Source organism: Branchiostoma floridae, chromosome 2, assembly GCF_000003815.2.
Source record: "Branchiostoma floridae strain S238N-H82 chromosome 2, Bfl_VNyyK, whole genome shotgun sequence".
Lineage (NCBI taxonomy): Eukaryota > Metazoa > Chordata > Leptocardii > Amphioxiformes > Branchiostomatidae > Branchiostoma > Branchiostoma floridae.
Window position 1 is genome coordinate 8,137,601 of NC_049980.1, and position 25,054 is coordinate 8,162,654.

Below are 25,054 nucleotides of genomic sequence, written 5' to 3' on the forward strand. Positions count from 1 at the left end.
AAGGAGGTATTTTCATAGTACACTTTCATAATGGTGGAGAAATGCAGTGTATTTTGTCTTCCACTTTTTCTGACATACACTTAAGATATTTGATGACAACAGTACCCACGTAGTATATAAACCCCATGACATGTGCCTTTTTATTATTAGTTTCTTGGATGTACGGATTATAGTTGACGATTGTGTACGTCACACTCACACACACACACACACACATGTACACATACACACACACTGTCACATGTATTTCCTTGTGACTCAAACATGTGAATTCCCTAATCTCCAAGCAGACCTTCCAGTGTCAAACTCGTATACTGTCAGGCCTATTGCAGGGCCACGTGCGACGTAGCGTCGGCCGGCAGTTACGATTTTAACACCGGAAAGTCTCCTTGGAGATCATGTATCACCAGGCTGGGTCTCCACTCCAGCATATGTGTGCCCACGCTTAGGAACCTCCGGTTAGGCAAATTTCACATTTCATCAAATCCTCTTCCATCTGCCACGCACTTAGATGCAGTTACGGGCCGGTAAGCACAGGCTGTCTTCCGTTCATGTTTCTCCCCCTGCTAAAGCTGGCCATTAGGGATAGAAGTCATCGTTTCATCCTGTTCACTGATTTTCAACAAGGAAGCCCGAGCTCACTGCTGACTGGAGTTTCAGAATTTCTTTCTAACAGGCGATCGGCTCCACTGGAACAGTAAATATGTCAGATTCTGTAAGATCATTGGAAAAAGATCATCTCCCTCACCCTCAACTCTGCCATATGAACACTTCACATGAAAAAGAAACCACTACGTTCCAATTCTGTTTGTACAAAAAGATCCTTCAAATACACATTCACAGACACTTATACTACAGGGAAAGAAATCAGGTCGATATGTCCTTTTTTTCTCATATGCATTTGGGAGGTCACTTGTAATTTGCATGGGTAAAGAGCCCTTTTGTATCCCCGGTTTTTACGTCATGCTGGTAATTATTTGCTTTCATCAGCGACAGCCATTGTAATTGATAAAGGCTGCCGCACTTGAGTGGCTTCAGGCAATCAGCAGCCTCTTCATCAAACTCAGAACTCTCCTCTAAGACCCCATTCACACTCAGAAAAACGATTCGAATAAAACGTGTTATCCGAATAAAACTACCCGATCCGAATAAAACTTAGCAGTATGAACGCTCCCAAATCACTTGGATTTCATCGATTCGAATCCCTCGCGATCCACCTCGGGGAGGTAGATAGAACACCTGGAAGTGGATAAAACTGCGCCGCGGGGAGTCTCGATTCGTACGATTCGGCAGTGTGAACGCGCAAGTGGATAGGATTCACTTTAAGTGGATAGGATGCAACTTATCAAAGGTGAGTTTGCTCAATTAGAAGTTTTTCTGCCAGTCTGAGTCTGAAAATGTTCAAAGCACAATGTTGTTCCACCAATCATGGCTTCGCTCCCGCTCCCAGATCGTTCTGTCTGCTGCTCTGGTGGCGTACATTTTAGCTGAATATCCAGAAGACTTTGTCGGTGAAACCTTCTCGCAATCAAAGACCGTCGATTGCGTTCCCTTCTACAACTACAGAACATTCTCCAGAGGAACAACAGCATCAAAAGTTGGTGGATTCCCGCCATTTTGAGCTGTAAGAAATGACGCTACCCTTTGACCTCAACCTAATGAGTAATGTTTCATTCGGATTAAACTAAGGGCGCACTAATCGGATTGCCAAAGACGGGTGTGAAAGCAATTTTGGATCGGATAGAATTTTTTTTATTCGGATAAATGTTTTATCCGAATCGTTTTTCTGAGTGTGAATGGGGTCTAAGGCTTGGATTAGAATACGCCAAGTAGCAGTTGCTCAAGCAACTGGATAGGATTTTGACACTGTCAAGATACAAATGTTATCTGAAAAGTCTGACTGTTTCCAAAATACTATTCCAGTTTCTAGAATATAGCTGTTTGGCGTACCTTATTACCTCAGGGCTCGAAATTTATTTTTGGGATTAGGTGCACTGGTGCACCCAGCTTAAAAAAATTGGGTGCACTAAAAAAATTTTGGGTGCACCACTTAAATTTAAGTAATAACCTAATAATAAAACTTAGTTGTCAAATTCTTAAACAAGTACCATGACAGACATTTATATTATCTTTCTAACACTTAGATGTCAAGAATATGATGTATACTAGTATACTTTGATATCTTTACATACATAGATATAAGAAGATATTTGGGTGCACCCTGTGCACCCACAGAAAATAATTGGGTGCACAGCTCCAATTTTGGGTGCACCTGGGTGCACATGCACCCAGTATTTCGAGCCCTGTACCTGGATGTCTAACCTTCATCCACGTATCTTTGGTTAGAATGTTTCCAGTATGACGGTACTGTAAATGTGCCTACTTCATTGCTTGCTTTTTTCTGTAAGGCGTGATCAGCTATTATAAATTTGTAAAGCATACTCTGCTGCTTTTGATTCTTTGTACTTGTACTAGGTAATCTTTAATGGAAGGTGAAGTCGATAATTTTGCCTTGCAAGGAAACATTGACCTATTTATCAATGAAACATCTGACTGTAGTACATGCTACTCTTAATTTCAATATAAAGCATGTTCTGTAGAGTCGATTCCATATTACCGAGAGGGTGTTTCTTGCCTTTTGTCCAACATTTTGGAAATCTTTGTAACAATCTAACTGTGATAAGTAACTGTTTAGAACTTTTTATAACATCTATGTGATGTTCTAAATATTTCTATTGTATTCAAACATGTTAGAAACATTTCTAACATCAAATACATTATTTCTGTTAGTTTCTAAACTGTTCCAACATAGATGCATCATTTGTGATCACATGTTCGAACATGGAAACAATATGATGAAACTGGGTCAGTGGGCTGGGAAGAGGGCAATTCACACATCCCTGCCAAGTGCAGGAAATTATGTCTGTCTGCCACCTTCTCACAAAAGACTCACCATTGACTAAAGAACATCTAAAAATACAAGAGCCAAACAAAGGACCAAGCTTAGCAGCTTTGTTTATGGGGTCAATAAAAGTTTTTATGGAGGGAAAAAATGACACAAAATGTTGGAACATGTTGGAACAGTAACAAAAACACATAGATGTTTGAAAATTGTTCTAAATAGATAGATAATTATATCATTACTTTCCCAAATGTTCCAACAAATATAAAAAGGTTCAAACATGTTTAAACTTTCATTTTGAAATGTTTGAACAATTTCGAACTTAAGTGACTGAAATGTTCTTTTACTCAAAATAGTTCAAACTTATTACAAATATTATTTCAAAACCATCTCGGTGACTTGGAATTGACTCTATATAGAATCATTCTGTGATATGAATTTGTTATCTGCAATAATGAGCTAATATTACTTGCTGGCAGGCTTGTATCATTTCATTCACACCTTATGATATTTTCCTGTATCTTTTCACACCTCACAGCACCTGGTCTCTCTACATGTACAGTACATGCTGATTTGGTTATTATTGTTTCTCACACCTTACTATGAGAGTGAAATATAAGTGTCTGTTTGTGCTTGTCATCAATGCTATCTCAATTACTTTGAGGGCCAGCCCTTTTAACCCTTGCTGGAGAAAATGTGGTGTTTGTGTGAAAGCTTGGTTTATCGTAACAATTACTAGTAACCTTTTAGACTATAATTAGAGCAGAAAAGAACCTCCTTTCAATATTTAGACCTTGGGTCCTTGTTGGTGTCTCTACAGTTGATCATTACTAAAATTGTGTGCTTCCAAATTTGTTAGTCCCTCCCCATGTCTCCAGGCCAATTCATGTTGTAAATATGACACTGTCATGAAGGGTAGTGTTCTAATTAGATTTTGAAATATCATATTTTGTAAATTTGTAAAATGAGAGGAAGAACTCTTATCACATTTTGTTGCTATTGATTGAGGAGGTAATAAGGAAATGTTTGTGTTATGATTTTTCTGGGACGATAAGTGGATACGTTTTTCTTTGAAGGACCCAGCTTGAGTGCGTTTGCATTCAACAGTCATTGTGCGTAAAGACGTAGACACCAACCAACCAATGGAAGCAAACACCATCTGAAGAGATCAGGTGGCTGTGCATGTGCAGCGTGTATTGCTGCCACAGGCCATGTTATCTCAATTTGTAGGTTCTCAAGGTTTGCACAAGAAATAAATGTAGGTTATCGGAGGTACATACATGTAGTGGAAACGTTAAAGCTAGTTATAATATAAGGTTATCAAGACATACAGGTGGCAAGTCAATGCTATTATGTTTCAGTTTTTATGTGTTTATTTAGACATTATTAAAGGTAGATTACAAATGTGCTTGCCAACATACAAGCCTCTCTGAATTTCTTGTTTTGAAATACACATGTAATGGATATTCTAATGAGTAATGTACATGGGTCCGTGGGTCTTTTGTATAAGCTTGAGAGTGCAGTTGTCATGGGTTATTATTAGCTATATAGTCTGTGGTCTTTTTTTCCCAATCACTGTTATGAATGCTAAATTGTTTTTTTATGGGCAGCCTGTTTTTGTCTGCAATGTTGCTGCGCTTACACTGTATCTCTAGGTTTATACCAAACTGATTTATAACAATGTACCTTAAAACTAGTTTTTTTTTTTAAGTCGCTGGCTACCAACGAATGAAATAACGTCTTAAGTCATAGCTGACGTCTTCTGTTTATCCGCGTGACAGCTGATAGAAGGGGATCATCATAATGATAATCTACCTCACGTATTACGTCTGTGAAACTACAAGCAATGCTACATGTGCTCATAGATAATAATATTATCATGACTGAAGACTATTATCGGTCCAACCTATGGAAAACAGAGAATATGATATCACTTTTTCTCAGCCAATGATGAAAGCTTGTTACCATTTGCTTCTGGCTTTACCTTGTGAACGAGATAGGGTACGTTACAGTATTTGAAGGTCGACTTGCATCATATGGTGCGTCAAGGATTTACTGCTTTAAGAACCTACGGAATACGGAAGGCACAGTAGCCATATTGTTATCATCATGTTCGCAGCAGAAAGTGGCTATTGTCCCGAGGCAGCGGCAGCCTTTTGGTAAGACTCAGTGTTTTGTTTGGAAAATGAAATTGATTTGTCTGACTGAGTCTGTTTAGTTCACTGCAAAGCTATGATCATCTGCTGTGTATATGTGTGCAGTGTATGGAATACATTATCTTTGAGTTTGAGTGTTTTCGTGGTGCAGAAATAATCAGATGTTAAAATTATCAACAAAGACTGCAGATGCAGAACACCGTAAATGATTTGTTTATTTTTATTTATGACGATGATGATCATCAACAATTTGGTCCCATGTCTCCACATGAAAAGCCCTTTTGAACCATGATCGAGGTCAAACACAACACAATGGAGGGAGTTTTATTTTTAGTTCTCTTGTGTGACACAATGGACGAAAATGTGATTTCTTCATAAATCAAATTAGAGTACATGCTCATATTCTATTTGTTAGAAATCTTATGGGAAATGTGGGTTGTTACGAAATCTTCATGGTCCATATTTCAAAGATCCTTTATGACAGACATCTAGCAAATTGCTTTGGGAGCACCTGTTGAGCCAAACCAATTTGTAATGCTGTCAGTCCTTTATATGCTATTTGATACCTGGTATATACATTTGTTGTGTTATGCTCTTTGTTATGACTCTTAAGAGTATTAGTCTGGTTTGTTTATTACATGTACTGTCTTGTGAACACATTTACAATCATTTGAGGATATAGTAAGGCTTCAAATGTGTATGTAATAATAAGTAGTGTACCAAAAGAGAATGCTACAAGTCAGACCATAAGCACATGTCTACACAGAATGCAATATCCCATTTCTATGTATTTCAATGAGATTGAAATTTGAAGACTGTCTACATCTTGTATTACAGGACGGAGCCAGCAGTGATGGCTAACATCATGGACCCAGACATCATGGACAGTCTGTTTGACATGCCTGAGTACGAGGAGGAGGAGGATGACTTCCCTCCCCTCCCCCCACCCCTGCCTCCCCTGTCCCCCAGCAGGGAGGATGGGGAGGAGGGGGGGCAGGGCGACCCCACGGCTAATGGAGGTCAGTAAGGTTGTTGTGCATGATCTCTCAGGTCTCAAAATACCACCTGGTGCATATACAGGTTAGTGCAGGTAAAATTGGATCTGTGCAGGTATTTCTGATGTCTACCTGCACCTAACCTGCACCGGTCCATGTACTGGGTTTTGTACATAAATGTCCTATAACATTGGTGTAAATGGATGATTAGCTGCAATGACTGGTACCACTTATAAAGTATAAAAGAAAAAATAGCAATGGTTCCTGTACAATTTTAGTATGATCCATACTTCCTAATAATTCAGAGTGGTGCAGGTAAGATTTGTCCGGTGCAGGTAATTTTCAATCTTACCCATCACCAGTGCAGGTATGCAGAAAAAAGTATTTCGAGCCCTGTCTCTGCATGTGTACATACATGTTTTTCTATGCACTATCAATTGTCAGTAAGGTACACCAATGCAGCTATTTCCCAAAATGAATTTGAAGCCCCAGTCTGCTTTTTTTACAAAATCTTATCCTGCATGTATGTGAAGTATGGAATATTATTGACTAGGAACCAAAAGAGAATTTGACTTCTACAACTTGCATTATTTTTTACAATCTGTAACAGAAAACTATGGCCTATGTGTTTTTAAATCCAATATGGCGGCAACCATAGACGACGATGAAAACATAACAGATTGTGCTGTTACAAACCTGTAAAAACAAGTTATAGGCAGGAAACCCTGTAGATGTAGAGCTAGTATATTGTAGTACCTTACCCTGCCACTGTCTACCACAGAAGATGCAGATGACATTGGAGGGAAGATGCTGGCAGCCATGGAGGATGTGCCCATGGCAGGGAAGAAGTCACGCAGGAAGCCTCAGCCTAAACTAGATGCGAAAAGGTGAGCTGTGCCTGCAGTTAGTGGCCGCATACATTGTACAATACAAGGCTGTCCCCTGGGAAATTTTTTTGTTTTAATGGGAGAGAAATTCACCCAAAAATTGAGGCGAAAATATATTTTTGTAAGATTGTGAATGACAGAATTAACAACTTTGGTTTCCAAACTCAAATCAAGTTAAAGTTTGGCTTTTTCTTTGCAACACCCCATCAACCATATTCATAATTATTGCCTCCACCAGAACAGGGACGGGATAGAATAAAATCTATAGTAGGAGACAATTGTTTTTATCAAAATGGCATTCCTATATCAACGGAATACATATTCCTCAAGATCTTTTGATTATAATGCTATAGTTTTCATGTGATAGATAGTGTACCATAGCTGACTGCATACTGTTGCAGTAGGCTAGTGGTCACAGTTTACTGTAAATGCAGAAATGTTCGCGGTCGATTAATGTTCGCGGTTTTCGCGGTGACCACTTCACCGCGAACTTAAAACCACCGCAAACGTTTTTCTATTATGGTATTAGATTGCAATCTATGGTGTTACCGCGACCTTAAATCCACCGCGAAAAGTCCTTTTCCCCGCTACCGCGAAATTAAATCCCCGCGAACTTTAATGCATTTACAGTACTTGATGTTGTATATCGTAGAGTGGACTCATTCCTCAGGTAACCGACACTCAATTGCACCACAGTCATCCCTCGGTAAGATATCTGGAGCCTCGTAATTCTAGTTAAGAATTTTTCTTCATCCCGTCAAACCGGTTTCGTAGCGTAAAATGACAGATGTTGCAAGTCCAATTGTCTCGGGCAAGTGAAAGTGCTGATCGGGCAAGCGCATGTTCTACCCAACTTGCTGGGTTGATCGGGCAAGGAAGAAGGATTTTGCCATCAAAGAGGCCAATTAAACTTCGAAATACCTGCAAAATACTATTTGTTGGCTTTCTGTAATTATGTCTGTAAACAAAGTCCCTGCAAAAAAATTGACATTCAAATTTTGGGAAAGTGATTGGGCAAGTAAATTTTTATGTGTTTGCCTGCTAGCTGTGTTGAACTTGATGTTGTGTACAGGCTGTGTGGTGAACGCGGCATCCCGTCACTCGTTTTGTAAAATGACAGATGTTGAACTTGATGTTGTGTACAGGCTGTGTGGTGAACGCGGCATCCCTTCCCTCGTTTTGTAAAATGACAGATGTTGAACTTGATGTTGTGTACAGGCTGTGTGGTGAACGCGGCATCCCGTCCCTCGTTTGGTAAAATGACAGATGTTGAACTTGATGTTGTGTACAGGCTGTGTGGTGAACGCGGCATCCCTTCCCTCGTTTTGTAAAATGACAGATGTTGAACTTGATGTTGTGTACAGGCTGTGTGGTGAGCGCGGCATCCCTTCCCTCGTTTTGTAAAATGACAGATGTTGAACTTGATGTTGTGTACAGGCTGTGTGGTGAGCGCGGCATCCCGTCCCTCGTTTGGTAAAATGACAGATGTTGAACTTGATGTTGTGTACAGGCTGTGTGGTGAACGCGGGATCCCGTCACTCGTTTTGTAAAATGACAGATGTTGAACTTGATGTTGTGTACAGGCTGTGTGGTGAGCGCGGCATCCCGTCCCTCGTTTGGTAAAATGACAGATGTTGAACTTGATGTTGTGTACAGGCTGTGTGGTGAACGCGGCATCCCGTCACTCGTTTTGTAAAATGACAGATGTCGAACTTGATGTTGTGTACAGGCTGTGTGGTGAACGCGGCATCCCGCCCCTCGTTTTGTATTATGACAGATGTTGAACTTGATGTTGTGTACAGGCTGTGTGGTGAACGCGGCATCCCCGTCACTCGTTTTGTATTATGACAGAATGTTGAACTTGATGTTGTGTACAGGCTGTGTGGTGAACGCGGCATCCCGTCCCTCGTTTTGTATAATGACAGATGTTGAACTTGATGTTGTGTACAGGCTGTGTGGTGACGTTTTGTAAAATGACAGATATTGAACTTGATGTTGTGTACAGGCTGTGTGGTGAACTAGGCATCCCGCCCCTCGTTTTGTATAATGACAGATGTTGAACTTGATGTTGTGTACAGGCTGTGTGGTGAACGCGGCATCCTGTCCCTCGTTTTGTAAAATGACAGATGTTGAACTTGATGTTGTGTACAGGCTGTGTGGTGACGTTTTGTAAAATGACAGAAGTTGAACTTGATGTTGTGTACAGGCTGTGTGGTGAACGCGGCATCCCGTCCCTCGTTTTGTAAAATGACAGATGTTGAACTTGATGTTGTGTCCAGGCTGTGTGGTGAGCGCGGCATCCCGTCCCTGCCCAAACACTTTGACAAGGTGAAGTTTGCAGGGAAGGGCCATGAGAAGGAGGACCTGAAGCTGCTGATGCGCACCATGGAGCACTGGGCTCACAGGCTATTCCCAAAACTCACCTTCGATGATGTCATCGAGAAGGTGGAACAACTGGGGCAGAAAAAACCTGTACAGGTATGACATGAGCGGTGAGCGTTGTAGCTTGGTGAGCGTTGTAGACGGAAAATTGGAGTGATTTGCACAGAAAACTACCATGTATTAGAGCGCATTACAATTGTACAGCAGTTGTACTTTTCAACTCAGAGAAACTAGTCTATTTTGAACATGGCAAAAAATATATCAATTTGATAGCAATTATCAATTTGATAGCATGTGGGAAAGTAGTGACATTAAAAGTAGGTCCATGAATATGCTATGAAAGTAACCAAATAATACTGTAACAGTAATATCTGCTTGAAGCAGTACTATATGTAGTACTGCAGATAGCGTGAGGATTTGGTACTCTTCCATCCACACTTGCTGCAGCAACTACATTTGTTGCCATTGATTTCTTTTGATATTAGTCATTTTACTTCGTGTTCCCTTATATCACGAATCACCTTGAAGCCTGTGTTTTTCCCAGTGATATTTATGAATAGTTTTGGGAGACTCGTTATGACATTACAATGTGGGCCGACTGGAATTTCATTTCAATACAGGGTTGCCATTAAGAGCAACTGCAGCGTAAATCCGGGATAGTAATATTAATTAAGCCTTTCGGCAAGCTAAAGGTTATGAAAGGCTCTCCTTGTCTGAATATATCAAAACAAATGGTGTAGGCTTAGTCGAACAAGAGTGATTGTAATTTGTTGTTCCCAAATGTGTGTAACGCAGGATCATTGACATTTGCTTTTAGTGTTAGGCACTGTTCTGTATGAAACATCAGCACAGAGTCTACCTATTCAAGTGTAATAGGCTCTGTGTGGAATTGAATTATTATTTCCATATTGTGCAGTGACACGTTACAGTTTAATTGGCGCAGATGTGTTGCGGAAATGTGTAATGACAAGCTGCATGATTAGGCAGGCACTGCGTGTTGTGAAGGCTATAAGATTTCTCAGGGAAAGGAGTGCTGACTGTGGAGTATTGCATGCTCTGCATACAGAAGGGCTCTCATGCTGATATTGGGCTTTAATGGATACAAGCAAAATAGACAAATCATATTCAATAGCAAATTTATCGTCTGAGATGCCTGTGGATGATTAGTTGATTGAATCTGTTGGACCAGTACAAATTTTCACATCAATGATTGGATAGGGTTAATCTTATTAAGGCATAGGAAAAAATGTTGTGTTTCCTGTTTCCCTACCTACCCTAGAAAAACCCTGTTGACCCTAGTCTTTTTTGGGATGGGCAGTAGAGTCACATAGCTAAGTTAGAAGTTTTATTCTGCCAGCTTTCCATTGAAGTAAAACACCACTTGTCCTATGTAATGAAGGATAAGTGCATCAAGTGTCCTCATGCATTTCAGTTTTCATTATACAACTGTATTGTGTGTATCTGGAGTTTGGGCCAGCCTAAAAAAATCATGAGGAAAAAAAGATAATCCCTAACTACCAACCCTACTTTTTTTCAAAACTAAAACAGGAAACATTTCCCCCTACTAGTAGGCCTAACTTAAATGGTGTCATGAATAGAGCTTCTACCAATTAGCAGATTTTTCATACTGTGTTTAGTGTGTTATATTATTATATTCTTTTCCTCAGCCACTGATAAATAATTGTGTGTCTCGATATGTGAAGGGTAAAACAGAACCATTAAGGTCTCATTGATGTATTACTCCGCTAGTGGGGACCCTAAAAGAGATCCGAGCCAAAAATGAACGGCTGCATGGACGCATGTTTTTAGCGGTGAGAAATTCCCTTTTAGCCAGCGGAACTGATCTCAAAAGTTAGATTGGTGAAAGCTTATTTGTAACTGAAGAAATTAGCAGGTAAAGTTTTGCAGCCGCGCGTTAGGTCGGAGGTACACAGTCGTGGGTTCTGAGTGGTGCGGTTGTACAATAGCAGCGAAAAAGTGCCTTTTGTGGGGATTGACTAATCGTAGTTTGTAATTGCTATAAAAAAAGTTCCTACGTATAGTTTACATTGGCAATTTTTTCCCACGATATAGGGTAAATGTGCTCGACATAGAATGAAAAATCTGCTGAAATTTCACGTAGCTTCATTATGAACGCGCCCATTTAAACCACGAATTATTACATAGAAGTCTATGGGAAGAAGAAACTCATCAATGAGACCTCAAAGATGTAAAATGTAGCATTTGTTTGGTGTGAACCTTAAAATTACAGATGTTTTATCTTTCTAGGTGTGTATGGAGAAGCTTCGGATGGGCATGCCTCTCCTGGATGAGGACTTTGTCAGAAGAGGAGGTAACATAGATAGATCACTTGTCTAAATTTTATTTCACCGACTGGTGCAGTAATGTCCCCTAGTGGTGATGTTAAGTATGGCAGCTTTGTTGTTTTACTGATATCCAGCCTTAGGGGAGATTGGAATCATTCTGGCTTGGGAGATGGAAATGAGCTCTTCTGTATCAAGTAACTAACTTAAATTGGCATATGCAAATCTTGCTGATTTACATATTGGTGACATTTGCATGCGACCATATTGGGTTAGTGACTCAATGTTCTCAAACAGTATTTGCAGTTAGCTGTGTTGCATTGTTTTGTTTTTTGGAATTGTTGCTTTTGGCCTTGTTTTTTCTGCCAGTTTCTTTGTATGAAATAGAGTATAATGTTACTAAGTTGTCAAATGATTCAGTCTATTTTCTAAAATAATTTCATCTTATCTGAATTTCTGGTAAAATCAAAGATTGTCCTGGTACAATTCTGGATTCTCCTCTATTACTAAATGTTTGAAAATGTCAAGCGAAATGAGCTATAGTATAGAATAAGTTGCTATTTTAAACTATAGAGAAGTATTGTTAACCTTTAATTGTCAGAAAAAATGCTAGATATGAAGCGTAAGATATGATGATTTATTGTTAGAAAAATGATAAATCCTTTGTTGCATTGTTCGAAACTTTGAAGCCACTCCTGGCAGATTCAAAGAATGTCCTGGTATAATTCTAATCTCCCCTAGGGGAATTCTGGATTCTCCTAGGAGAGATTGGAATCCAAGTAGAACTCCAGAGGAATTCCAATCTCCCCTAGGAGAATTCCACATTCCCCTTGGAGAGATTAGAATTTCGATCTCCCCTAGGGGGATTCCGATCTCCCCTGTAAATATACATGATAAACTTGATGACACTGTGCTCCTTTGTTTCCAGATGATGAGGACCAGGCTGATGAGGCTGGTGCAGGTGCAGGTGCAGGTGCAGGTGCAGGTGCAGGTGCAGGCAGTGATCAAGACACAGACTCCGGTGCCCAGCCAGCCTCCCAGCCGGGCCCCAGCCAGCCCACCGGTCTGACCGCAGAGCAGCGGGAAAAGATGGAGCACAACAGACGTCTGGCAGAGGAGCGAAGAAAAGCACGGCTCCAGGCTCTACAGCAGGGCCAAGAAGATGGTAAGAAAATTTTAACAAACTGAAGATAGGATCCATGTTTGATTCAACATGTTTAATAGAGTATGAATTTGAATGCATGATTGTAATATGTTTGATAATTTCATGAAATGCAATACAGTGACACGGCCAACCTTTGGGAACAATGAGTGCTAACCGGATAGTGAGTGTGTGTGAGTGAGACTTAGATAGTCCTGGCACATGACATGTTGTAAGAAAAAAAAATTATCCTGATTTAAGATATTGACAAATGTCAATATTGTTAAACCAAAAATGATTTGAAGGGACAAATCAAAAGCATGTCAACAGGCCTTTAGATCAGGAAATTAGATCAAAGTGTTTTTTATGGAAAGCTATATTTTCATACCAATGAACTGCTAAAGTTCACTTCATATTTATTACACCTTGTCAAGATTTAGGAATACATTTGTCATGTGGTGTTTGCCCAGCTAAATCTTGTTCAATTTTCAGCTGTCCCAGGACCAAGCAGTGCTCCTGACCATGACAGCTCCACCATGGACACCTCACTCACCTCTGAAGAAGACCTTAGCTCTAACAAAGTGCCCGATGACCTTGATCAGGACATACAAAAGCCTGCAGAAAACATGAAGCAAGATGGTTCTGACACCTCACCAATCACACCAGCCTCCTCTCAGCCTGCACCAGGGGAGACTAGTGAAGAAGCTATTTTACATGTATCCCACAATGCACCAGACACCAATGGTGCTCCAGAGCCGGATGATTCAAATGAAGGAAGCGGTTCTGGTTTGGAGGGCAAGCTTAAGTGCCAGAGCAAACCGTCCGATGAAAACCTACAAACTGTAGTTGAAAACAACACTGATGAACAGGAACCAGTACAAGCTAATGGGTCCAAGGAACAGGCATGTTCTCATGATGAAAATGTGTAATTGGCCATGTCCCCTTTTATGTAAAGATAGCTTTAAATATGTTATTGCCATAGCAGGAAATCTCACCATAGCTGTCTTTTCCTCTTGTTTTGCCAGAGATTTTACGGGGAATGAGTCCGATTGTTGAAGCAAGGATGGTGAAGAGCAAGGCTGTCTTCATTTATTAATTATTTTCCATCCTGCTCATTGTTAGAAATCTATGAAAACTGCCAGTTTAAGCTTACAGAAATACATTTTTATCAGTTTCACATCATGAATGATGAAGGTATATGTGAGAGGAGGCCTTCTAAAGCTTGCTATACCTGTCAGTTAGTATGTTCCAGATTGAAATATGACAGCAGAGGGTGTTTTTGTCATATTGTACATAAATAATTGTGTGCATGTGTACTATTATCAGTACCCATTAGGAAGTTGCTGAGACCATTGCATTGCAGCTACCACCCTAACTTGTCTCTTAACTTGTGGCCAAAATGTTTCCCATCACAGCTTCTGGTATTATATGTAGATTTGTAAGAAAGCAAAGTATTTTGCATAGAGAAATTCCCTTTCTTGTCCCTTGAAGTAATAGCAGAGATCCCCATTTAATTTAGACTGTCATTACCATCTGAGGGAATGCATATATGGTCCATTTTTTCAGGACCTTGATGTAAAATTCTGTGAGGGTTTCCTTAGTTGTAAATACGTGCTACACTGTTTCCAAAAGCTTTTCTGTTGAATGTTGTTGGGCAATATTTCCATTCTTGCCTTTTTAATATCCAGACGTTTTAGGTCTTGAAATGATACTAAGAGTCTATTTGTAACTTGGCTTACATACATGTACAGGAATGTCAGGAAAGCTATGGAAACAGCCAGCACATGACGAGTCGGAAATCAAACATTGACCAAGACGGAATTAAAGCTGTTGAACAATATTATTGCAGTTGTGTACCTGTATCTATGTATGGGAGAGTCTCTTGACACTACAAATACCGCTGGTAGATTTTTCAGATAAGCAAAATTTATTCAGTTGAATCATTGCAGTTTTTAAATACATGAATGTGCAGTCACAAGACTTTAGTCGACAAATGTTAAATCTCTATACATCCTTGGATTCTCTCTACATAGGAAAAGAGTAGACCATAAAACTGTAAAAAGTGTTCACCATGCATGCACCAGATTTAAATGGATTCTTTTACATAATATTCAGCAGGATCTACATATGTCACGCTTCAGCCAGGCTCATTTCTCGGAACACTTCCATCAGACCGTACAGTGTGTCACATGACCTGGACTGTCCGTATTCACACAGCAGCTCGGGGAACTCGCTCCCCATGGCCGCAGTCATGTCGTGGGGACCGTGCGAGGTGGATGTGTCGGCAGAACTGCTCTTAACTTCCTGTGTTTGAAACAAAAGCAAAGCTACTCCTCGTGAATGCATATTGGTAAACTGGAAATGAAAGTGATAAGTAAAGGCATATAATACAGTAAGATAATATGCTATCAAGTAGGGGTGGGTACCGGTACAGTGTACCGCTACAAAACCGTTTTTTCTTGTTGATTCGTGTTGTTTTTCTTGTTGGACCAGTCAAGAAAAACCGAACCTGAATAAATCTGGTGGACCAGATGTTGGACCTATTAGAAAATGAACGGATTATATGATAATGTATTCACACATTTTGGAGCTTACCAATCGAGGAAAATAACGAGCGAAGTAGAATAGAGTCTACCAAGTATTACAGTTTAACCTTGTAGGATTTTAAAATGCCAGTGAGAGTCGAATACTCCACAAAACAGATTTCTTTGTTGCAAAATGGACCATTGTTTTGAGTATCATCCATTCACAAGTTCTCACATACTGAATCAGGTCCAAACCTGGACCTGATCCTCTGAACCTGAACCGGACCTGAATTTTCTGTATAAACCCCTATATACTATCAAGATTAATTTGTTCCTGTAATTTTAACATTGAACATTTAGAGAATGTAATAGCACTTGCCTTTACAACATCAGTTCTTGCTGGTGCTGAACTTTCACCCTTGACCCTCTCAAGGTCAGGTTTGTAGGGTTTGGCTGCCACCAAGCTGAAGGTCAAGGTTTGTGGATGGGCTCGTGACTTCTGTAGGGACAACCTCACCTGGAAAAAACATCAGGAATGATTTCTCTCTGGCTAGTCAAAAGATTTACTCAATATTCTCACCTATTATCAACCAGAAGTTGCTGGGCCTTACATAATCTCAACTGTTATTCTTTCAAACTGCTATCATTTTTGTTTTTGAGCTTGAATCACACAGAACTTGCTAACTGCGCCAAACATGTAAAAGAAACAATACTTACAGTAAGATGTTGGAAGAGTCTGAATGTTGCCGACCCCTTGGTTGACTGTACTACAACTTCAAACTGCTTTCTGGTAAGTGTGCCTGGAAAAGAAGTTCACTGACATAAACTGGTGTTCATCAGCACATAGTAATTCAAATTAGAAGGCTACAGTGAATCAATGATTAAGAAAGTTAATGTAGTAGGAGTAAATCAGTTGCCATGATATATTCCTTACCCGATGTATGTGACACTGTCCCATCCTTCTCTACACACACCACCAGACCATCTTTGTCCTTCAAATACAAAGGGCCCTTCACTCCATACCTGGATGGGGGAAATGTGCCATAGTTGTGTAACACAGTCTTGGTAAAAATCATTGAAATTCAAATTGAATGGCTGAAGATGAGACCTATTAGATATGAAATTCTGTAACTCACTTTGGTACAAAGAGGAGCACCCCGTTGGTCCTTAGAGAGAAGATGACAGCATCTGCTATGCAGCACTCATCCTCTGGGTCTTTGTCCTTAAAGTACAAGGCTTGGAACAGCTCTGTGGATGCTCTCTGGGCATGTTGGGCGGCCTGCAAGAAGACTCCAGTTAGGTGAACAGCACAACATACAATGTACATGGTATAGATGTGTAATCCTGGGGTTCGCAGTAAGAGAAATAACATGCATCCGCACTAGCAATACAAAGTGTTCCTGTAACACTAACAGCTTTAACTGAGAAACCTATCAATGATAAAGGGGATATCTCACTGGACAGTGGTATGTTGCCATCATTGCTGCATTCTTAACTGAATTTGTGTTACTCTTGACTTCATAATGGGAATATCACACAAGGGAATTAGGCCCAGATTTCAAGAGTTCTTAAATACTGAGTAGGTATAGACATTACACAAAGTTATAGGGAGGAGGCTTGTAAGGATATCTCTAGTTTTCTTTCATATTGTCAAATATGACTTTAAAAAAATATGACTTAAAAAAATACAATAAAACACACGTCTAACTAATGCACTAAAAGATTCAAATATGTGGAGCGCTCTGTCAAATCACTTGGTCGCAGTGATGCCACCCACCCACTACATCAATGAGATACCCCTTAAGAATGATATCTAGCAACACATGTACAACAAGTAACGTCTTTATCCTTCACTTCATGGTCAAGTATATTCACAAACCCACCCTGTTGCGGTTGTTGATGTGCTGACTGAGCTCCTCTAACTCCTGGTTCTTGATGACCCCAGCTGACCTCTCATCCTCCACACCTATGGCAGCCAGCAGCAGTCTGTGCACCTGGTGAGTGGGAAGTAAAGGTTAATGACCCGCCCTGAGGTGTACTAGTATACGGTGCCATAATTCGTATGGAACATTTGCTCACTTTGGAGTCACAGTTTTTGTTCGCTGATGCTCAGACAGTATAGAATAGACAGCAAGACAAAGGTTTTCATAAAAAAATCAGACAATTTTTTTAAAATGAATGCCATGTTAATGCACTGTGAAACTACAAAAATATACGTATACTCACAATGACATCTGCATATCTTCTGATGGGGGAAGTGAAGTGTGTGTACTGATCAAGAGCCAAGCCTAGATGTGAAAGAGAGAGAGGAATAGATTGAATTCATTGGTTAAGTTAATAGTTGACTAGTTTGTCATTTAACGACTGCCTGTCTCGTCAAAGTTATTAAGGCATAAAATAACATTTCTGGTATTTTTATACACCACGTGTATCAGCAGTTTTGTGTGGGGCGTGTTTTAAACTGTTGTGATGAATTGTTTTGTACACTCACCATAGTGGAAGTACTGATCCCTGGGCAAAGATCCAGTAGAGAAGTACTGGGCATTGGACATGGCCTGGGTCGCAAGGGTCCGTAAGAGCTACAGGGCAGGGAGAAGAATTGAAGTAAGGAATATGAGTCACACAACAGTCACATACTGTCATATGCAATATCAACAGTTATATGCTGTTAAATTGTTTTTTTAATGGGATTTTTCAAAGTAAGGTCAGAAGACCACTTTACGGCAAATTGAACTAAGAAATAATTATACAAGGAGATGTTGTTGTTGTTGTTGTCTCTCTAAACGCTTCAGTTCGTCGAAAGCTGATGGGTTGTAGACAGGAGGGAAACAAATAGATTTCCAAAGTTGGCAGTCTGGGGAGAGAAACTGTTGCTGTAGAAGAAATTATTGATGCCTGACAGGTACCTTGTTCACAACAGGGTCATCCTTGTTGACACACTTGTCCAGGGACTCTGCCAGAGCTTTGTTGGAGCTGTGAGCAAGATTAATGAAAAGAATATAATGTGACTGTACATGTTCACATTTCTTCAAAATAAATGATATCAAGATATTTTGTCATCATTGTATTGTATATCACTGATTTTGATGACATTGAGATGAACGTAATTTTGAAGAATATTTCTCAAGGTGATAAGGTTATAGTAGCACAGGTGGAATACTGTTACCATTACTACCAACCAAGTCTGGTAAGCACCCATCACATTACATAGGACTATAGGAAGAATATTTAAATGGCAACTGAGTGTGAATCAAGTCAAGTCCAATACATACCTAGTGTCTATGGAGAAGCCCTGAGCCTTGGCACACTCCACCAGGCTCTCAAAGTGCTCCTGTCTGGGTAGGGGATGGTGCCTCAGCTGGGGAGGGTAAAGGTAGAAATAGATTTGCATACAAACTTATTGGAATAAAAGGCAAATTACATTATATTTTAGAGCCTTGTTAGATGTTAGTAAGAAATTCTGTACCATGTATTATGTAACAGAAACACAAGATCATGGCTATTTACTACATACAATGAGTATAGGTCAAACAGAAAAGAACAGCTTTCCTCACCAGGGCATTGTTAGGAAAGGCCTCTGCTATCCTCTTGGCGACCCAGTGGTTGGCAAATATCATACACTCTGCTACTGTCTCATGGACCGCTAACGGCTGTGGACACAAAACAACATCACACTCTACATCCGATTTACTATAGATGTGTATTGCTACAAAGTACATGTATGTAGCACTAACATTTAAGGAATGCTAATAATTAGCACTGCCCATACAAGCATCACAATGTCTATTTGTATTTACATATCAAGCAAACTGCCTTATGGCATAACACACCAGGTTTGTACTGAAGAGAACAAGCTTCATATTCAGACAGATTCATTTGATCCACTCACATCGGGATGGACCCCTACCCTCTTCAAAAGATGTGGTGGGTTCTTTTACGTGCTCAAGGTACTGGTACACAAGACCTTGATTTAACATTCCATCCGAGGGACATCCCTAACTGAATCTAGGTACTACTCACTTTTTTCAACTGAGTGAGGTTAGAATATCCAGGTCAAGTGCCTTTCCAAAAAGCACAACCTTGGAAAATATCAGGAGACTCGAACACATGTACAGGACCAGGTCCATCTTCAGTATCCAACTGACCTGTTTGGGCACCAGTTTCTGTATCTCCTTGCTGTCCCCCAGCTGGACCTGTACCTCCACCCCCTCCAGCTCCAGACCCCCCTCCCGCAGCCTCCCCGCCCGCAGGTGGTCAGCTATGTCCATCAGACTGTCGACTGCCCAGCGGATCTGCTCCAGCCTTAAGGGAAAAAGTGTAAAAGTAACGTGTAGTTTGATAACATGCACATTCACTGAAATGACTGAACTGTCCAAAAATACAATAGACAAGCGCTTGAAGATCTACAGTCGCATCTAATCATGAGACAGGAATTGTCTTTATCACTGTATGGAAACAAAACAATGGTATCACACTTCTTAGTCAAAAGGTAACTGGTAAGCAACAACATGTATATATACATAACACAACACAACATAATGCAATGTTGCCTAGACCCACAGAGAAGAAAATAAAGGAGGAGACTAACCTGTTCCTGGCAGTGTCAGTGTCCAGCTCCTGTAATTCTGGGATGCTCTGGATTAACTCCTCCTCTGGTTTCCTGTCATGGACAGCCTGGGCTGCCTGCAACAATATGTTAAACCTAGAAGTAAGAACTGTTAGCATCTTAGTTATGTGTGTAATAACAGATTGATCTGTTTTTAACCCCTACTTACCTCATAGAACATCTTGTAGGCAGACCTGATGATAGTCCTGCCGTACCAAACATCGAGCACCTCGTAGTTACTGTCCAGTTCCCACAGAACACTCATGGCATATCTGGGGTGGAGCAAATGTACAATGTGGACGTAAAACTGTAGAAGTGGACTTAAAATAATGCAAAACCAGCCAAGACTAAATTTTTGAAATTCAACAAATAGTAGATTGTTTGTCTAATTTACAAATATGCTTTTATGCTATATCTGCTAAACATCTATAAGATGACATGTTAATTTCCTAAATGTTTGGAAAAATGTTTTTTTTTTCCCCCAATCTTTATCTCAAAACAAAATTACATACCTGTCAACACTTCCGAGTAGGGAGCAAAGGTCGGCACTGAGGATGCTGGGTAACATGTCATACCGCCGGTCTGCAAGGTAGACTGTAGTAGCCCTGAAAAATACACCAGACCCTACCTGATCAATATTATTGAAACTGATCAATTTTATTGAAATAGTTGCACCTTTAATAAGTTCTTGATATTTGTACCAATAGCAATTGCTTTCCTCACAGGACAACAGATCAAAGGAAATTTGTCATGTCTTTTTATAGAAATGAACAAAATAGATAACATAGCACAATGAAGACTGTGACTGAGTAACGTTGTCAGCTGTACAAGCCAGTGAAGCACTCACCTGGCTTTGGCTTCCAGGTCTGTGAGTGAGTTTGGTTTGACGAAATATGTAACATCAGCAATGTGGACTCCTAACTCAAGATGCCCATTTGGTAGCTTCCTACATTGGACACAAGAAAAAAATTGCAAGTCATATTCAAATTCTATTATTCATTTGTCATATGCGGAGGCTTGTACCAATCATTTTTCACTGAGTCTCATAAAACAAAGATGTTTACAACATTTGGACCATTTTCTCTGAACATCATCAATTACGGTGATACAATAATAGCACACCTGATTGACAGTGTGTCATCTACATCTTCACAGCCTATTGGGTCGATGCTGAAGATGAGGTGGGTGTGTCTCAAGTCCCGTCTCCTAGCAACCTCCTCCGCCTGCATGACCCAGGGGCTCTCCTCTGTGTTAGTGGGAAGTTCCTTCACCTGAACAGTCCAACATCATGTTACTTGTCAATCAAGAATGGAGGCTATTCACGAAGGGTACTGATGCATGCATATTTTGCCATATTAAAGAGGTCCTTAAGGACTGAGTCAAACTGCATATCAAACATTGCAATTAATATTTAATATAAGACAGATGAATGCCTACCACTTAAATATATACTGTATGCTGCATTTCTGAGATCTGCATTTCTGAGTATACGACATACACAGTGTTTGTATGAAGGATTATTTGTGACAGTATTTGACATAGCAAAAAAATGCCCACACTTTTACCATACACAAAGTAAAGTGGGAAGGACTTGACAACTTGGAAGGATTGATTGAAAGCTTGTTGGACAGCACTAAATTACTTTGTGTACAGAAATGACTCATAAAGTTTTTTTCCTATATTTACCTGACAACATGTTACTCTCGGTTGAGAATTAGCAAGAAGTAACGTACTATATGCTACCATATGAGGAAGTTCTTACAGTTACAGTGGTCACATGTCAACATGGAGAGGGAAAATGGAAACCAAGACAGCTACTGTTCCCCTCACCTGCCCCTCGGAGAATAGAGCCACAGAGATGCTGTTCTCCACCAGCAGTGCAGCTGTCTCTGTCTCCAGGTCTCCGCTCGGGCCCAGCGACCGCACAAAGTGTCCGTTAGGGTACTGGGAGTCCGCCTCCCACGAGTCTATCCTCACTACAATTCTGTACAAGTGCAAGGGAACTTTTCTTACTGAACAGTTCAATCCAGCAAACAGGTATCCCTTAAAAGTTGAAAAGAATATAACGCTGGTTAACCTTTATCCGAGGGTAACCTATATTCGTTGTTTGTACAAAAAACGTTTTTAGGGATATAGAGTAGACGGACGGTGGTTTAAAATCGGAACATATTGAAAATATTGCAAATTTGAAACCACTGTCAGCAGACTTAATGCTCCTAAATTTGCTGTTTGTAAAGGCAACGGATAAAGGTCACCCCAAGGATAAAGGCGAACCAGCGTTATAGAATAATCACAGCTGCAAAATCAGCACCAGGGACAATCCTTAAGATTTTGTATCAAGGGACAGGTGTATAAGTACCCTTTGACTAGAAACAAGATCCCACCTGTGATCCTTGAGCTGATCCGCCTGTCTGGTGCTGATCCTGATCTTGGGGATTCTGTAGTCAAAGGGGATCACCAACACCTGGGAGGAAGACACAATATTAACCTGGCTGCTAACAGAGACATGCTGTAATGAAGAGCAAAACAAGCACCCACATTATTAAAAAAACTTTTACATCTAGGCCACACCAATTGAATTTCTTGGTTCACGGATTTTTTCTTAAAAAATATGGAGCGACAGGGCGAAAAAAAAAATTGTAAAATGGTTGGGGTAAAGATAAGGGCTAATCCAAAACATAAAGAATAAAAAGTTTTCAGCTTGAAAAAAGTACAAAAACACCATTACTGTACAGTAACAGCACCTGTTCATTGAAAATTACAAAAGTACAAAAAATGTAGTGTCAGTTTTTATGTTTGTCCCATCCTTCATGAATGAAAAATATAACTGAAACAATAATACCCACATTTTAAGGAGCTTATAATATAAAGGCCAATTTGCTACACCAGAAAGTTGGTGAATGGTTTCATTAATGATGAAAATTTGCTGAGCGGTAATTATTTTTTTTTTATTTTCCAAAAAATAGGAGCGAGCGAATCCGTGAACCAATCAATTAGATTGGTATGGCCTTAAGTAGTTTGGACCCAAATTTTCTTGGAATGGATCTACTGCAGCTTCTGTGATGTGACGTTGCAAGACATGTGACTGCAGCAAAGGGGAACAGGTTATCTGGCACCTATGAGTATGACCCATGATGTTACATCCCAAAAGCTGCAGTAGACATAATCATTCTTTGGACAAGGCTGAATGGAATAAGGATGACAAGGCACATTCCAGTGTTACTAGGTTAAGTCTAGTTTTTCCATATAATGTCATTTACAAGTGTACAAACACAGATGAACTATTGACTGGGTGTCATGCACCTGTGCCATATAAGGGCACCCTCTTTTGTAAAACAGGTTACTCCAGGCCCACGTACCTTGCCAGGGTTCTTCTTCTGACCCTGAGTTCCCTCATCCTCAGCAAAGCTGCAGACGTAATCCCTCCAGTTCCTCTGCATCACAGTAACCACTTTTCCTGTGGGCATCACACTGTTGGACTCCTCTTCTGCTTCACTGCTCACACCTACAAGTATACACAATACATCACCATTACCAAGGATGAAACTTTGACTCATCTACACAGCATATTGTTTGGTCCAGATTTCTTTTTTGCACTGCAACAAAATTGAAGAAAAGAAAAAGATGGCTACAGGTTTGGGCATCTTTAGACTGACGCATTCTTCACCACTATTCTCCAGTGGTGGGCAGCAGTCAGCTAGTCTTCACACTGTACATGTACTTCCAAGCAGCTCTGTTCAGTGGATTCACACTGGCATGGCCACACACATTGATGTCCTTCTTAACACACTCCTTCCAAGATTTCCTTGGTCTACCACAACCTCTGTTGCCTGGTATCTATTATTTGGAGATGGCGTTGGAGGCAGTCACTGTCGCATTCAACATGTCCATACCTTAGCTTCCTCGTAGCAAAAAGTCCACAACCTGAAGTTTAACATACAGAGTGCTGCAGAGGGTGTCTTGTCCATGAATTTGAGGCTATAGAACCATCCATAGTGATTATGATAGCTCTGTTCTTGCAGAGCAACTGCTGGAGTTCTGAGGCAGTAGAAGCCCAACATTCACTCCCATAGAGCATGGCTAAACTGACCAAAATCACACTCCTAGCAGCTGGCCTTACACAGAGAGGAGGTGAGCTAGTGAGAGATTGTGTAAACACAGGCTACATGCGTACAGGTGTTAAACAGCTTACCACAGGTTTTGAAGGGGATATGTACAGATTAGCTGGAGTCTCACCTTCAGTATTGTCTGTGATGGCAGTTGAGCGACCTCTCCACTCTGACCTGGGGAGCAGCTCCACTGCTACTGTGTCACCATGGACAGCACGGTTCCTGTCAATCATACCATACAGATCTTTTCAAAGCTGGAAATTTCACCATCTTCCCCCATGTACATGTTGCATCAAAAGAGAATGTTTGAGAACCATTTCTATTCAATACAAGAACAGCAGCTACATGTATCTCTGATGGAAAAATTTAACAGAAAAGTTTATTTAGGTTCAGGGTCCTACCCTAAGTCTTAAGAGTGCAGATTTGCTGAAATACATGTGTATAATATTCTTACCTGAGAGCTGTACCAACAACAATGACGTCTGTGTGAAGCTCGACATCCTTCCCACCTGAGGAACTGGAATATAAACAGGGCTCTTCTTCACATAGCTCAGGTCTATCATTCAGTATCAATCACCAACAGTAACCTCCCCAACTTCTGCAGTGTCTGTACTACTGTAGCATTGGTACATCCTATAGTGTCCCTACCTCTTTAGTGTCCGTTCCCTTGATTTGTCCATAACCCCGTAGTGTCCATACCCCTGTAGCATGCCTATATATAACAGGGCTCAAAATACTTTATCCTGTCTAACTGCACAGGTGCAGGTAACTTTTGAAATTTTACCTGCACCATTCAAATATACCCCCAAAGTGGATAAAACAGCAGCTCAAAGTTCGACAACATCTATGCAGCCACATGTTGAACTTGGCAGCTTGTTCCATATATGTTGTATTGAACACTAGTCAATGGCAAAGGCTACCCAGAGGGGCCCCTTTTCCAAATAGGAACATGGCATATCAAAGTCACACCTTGACATCCTGACGAAGGCCTCCTGCTGTGCCCTGTGTTTGTTGACCTGCAGGTTCCCTCGGAGGTAGCGTCCAGACT

At 40.5% G+C, this 25,054-nt stretch overlaps 2 protein-coding genes across 6 annotated transcripts in view; one reads left to right on the forward strand and one right to left on the reverse strand.

Annotated features, from left to right (window-relative positions):
* LOC118410050 (TIMELESS-interacting protein-like) overlaps positions 1-14,604 on the forward strand; it is a 17,371-nt gene extending 2,767 nt beyond the window's left edge. For 4 of the 5 annotated variants that reach the window (XM_035811528.1, XM_035811526.1, XM_035811525.1 and 1 more), the window contains 6 exons: positions 5,896-6,077; positions 6,835-6,940; positions 9,220-9,418; positions 11,591-11,654; positions 12,554-12,790; positions 13,259-14,604. In XM_035811528.1, coding sequence (XP_035667421.1) covers positions 5,912-6,077; positions 6,835-6,940; positions 9,220-9,418; positions 11,591-11,654; positions 12,554-12,790; positions 13,259-13,695 — 1,209 coding nt within the window. In that variant the 5' untranslated portion in view covers positions 5,896-5,911 and the 3' untranslated portion in view covers positions 13,696-14,604. Of the gene's footprint in view, positions 1-4,996; positions 5,062-5,895; positions 6,078-6,834; positions 6,941-9,219; positions 9,419-11,590; positions 11,655-12,553; positions 12,791-13,258 lie in introns of those variants that run through there. The other variant, XM_035811524.1, reaches the window with a different exon arrangement.
* Positions 14,605-14,677: 73 nt separating this feature from the next.
* Positions 14,678-25,054, reverse strand: part of LOC118410048 (DIS3-like exonuclease 1) — a gene marked incomplete in the record, with an annotated part of 16,395 nt that continues 6,018 nt past the window's right edge. Inside the window, 23 exon segments of the mRNA XM_035811521.1 lie at positions 14,678-15,070; positions 15,671-15,808; positions 16,009-16,091; positions 16,226-16,314; positions 16,428-16,570; positions 17,175-17,285; positions 17,518-17,579; positions 17,783-17,870; positions 18,198-18,264; positions 18,564-18,649; positions 18,846-18,941; positions 19,437-19,593; positions 19,880-19,974; positions 20,067-20,169; positions 20,410-20,502; positions 20,745-20,843; positions 21,020-21,168; positions 21,728-21,881; positions 22,282-22,361; positions 23,257-23,402; positions 24,134-24,228; positions 24,461-24,523; positions 24,976-25,054. Of these exon segments, the coding sequence (XP_035667414.1) occupies positions 14,897-15,070; positions 15,671-15,808; positions 16,009-16,091; positions 16,226-16,314; positions 16,428-16,570; positions 17,175-17,285; positions 17,518-17,579; positions 17,783-17,870; positions 18,198-18,264; positions 18,564-18,649; positions 18,846-18,941; positions 19,437-19,593; positions 19,880-19,974; positions 20,067-20,169; positions 20,410-20,502; positions 20,745-20,843; positions 21,020-21,168; positions 21,728-21,881; positions 22,282-22,361; positions 23,257-23,402; positions 24,134-24,228; positions 24,461-24,523; positions 24,976-25,054 (2,450 nt within the window).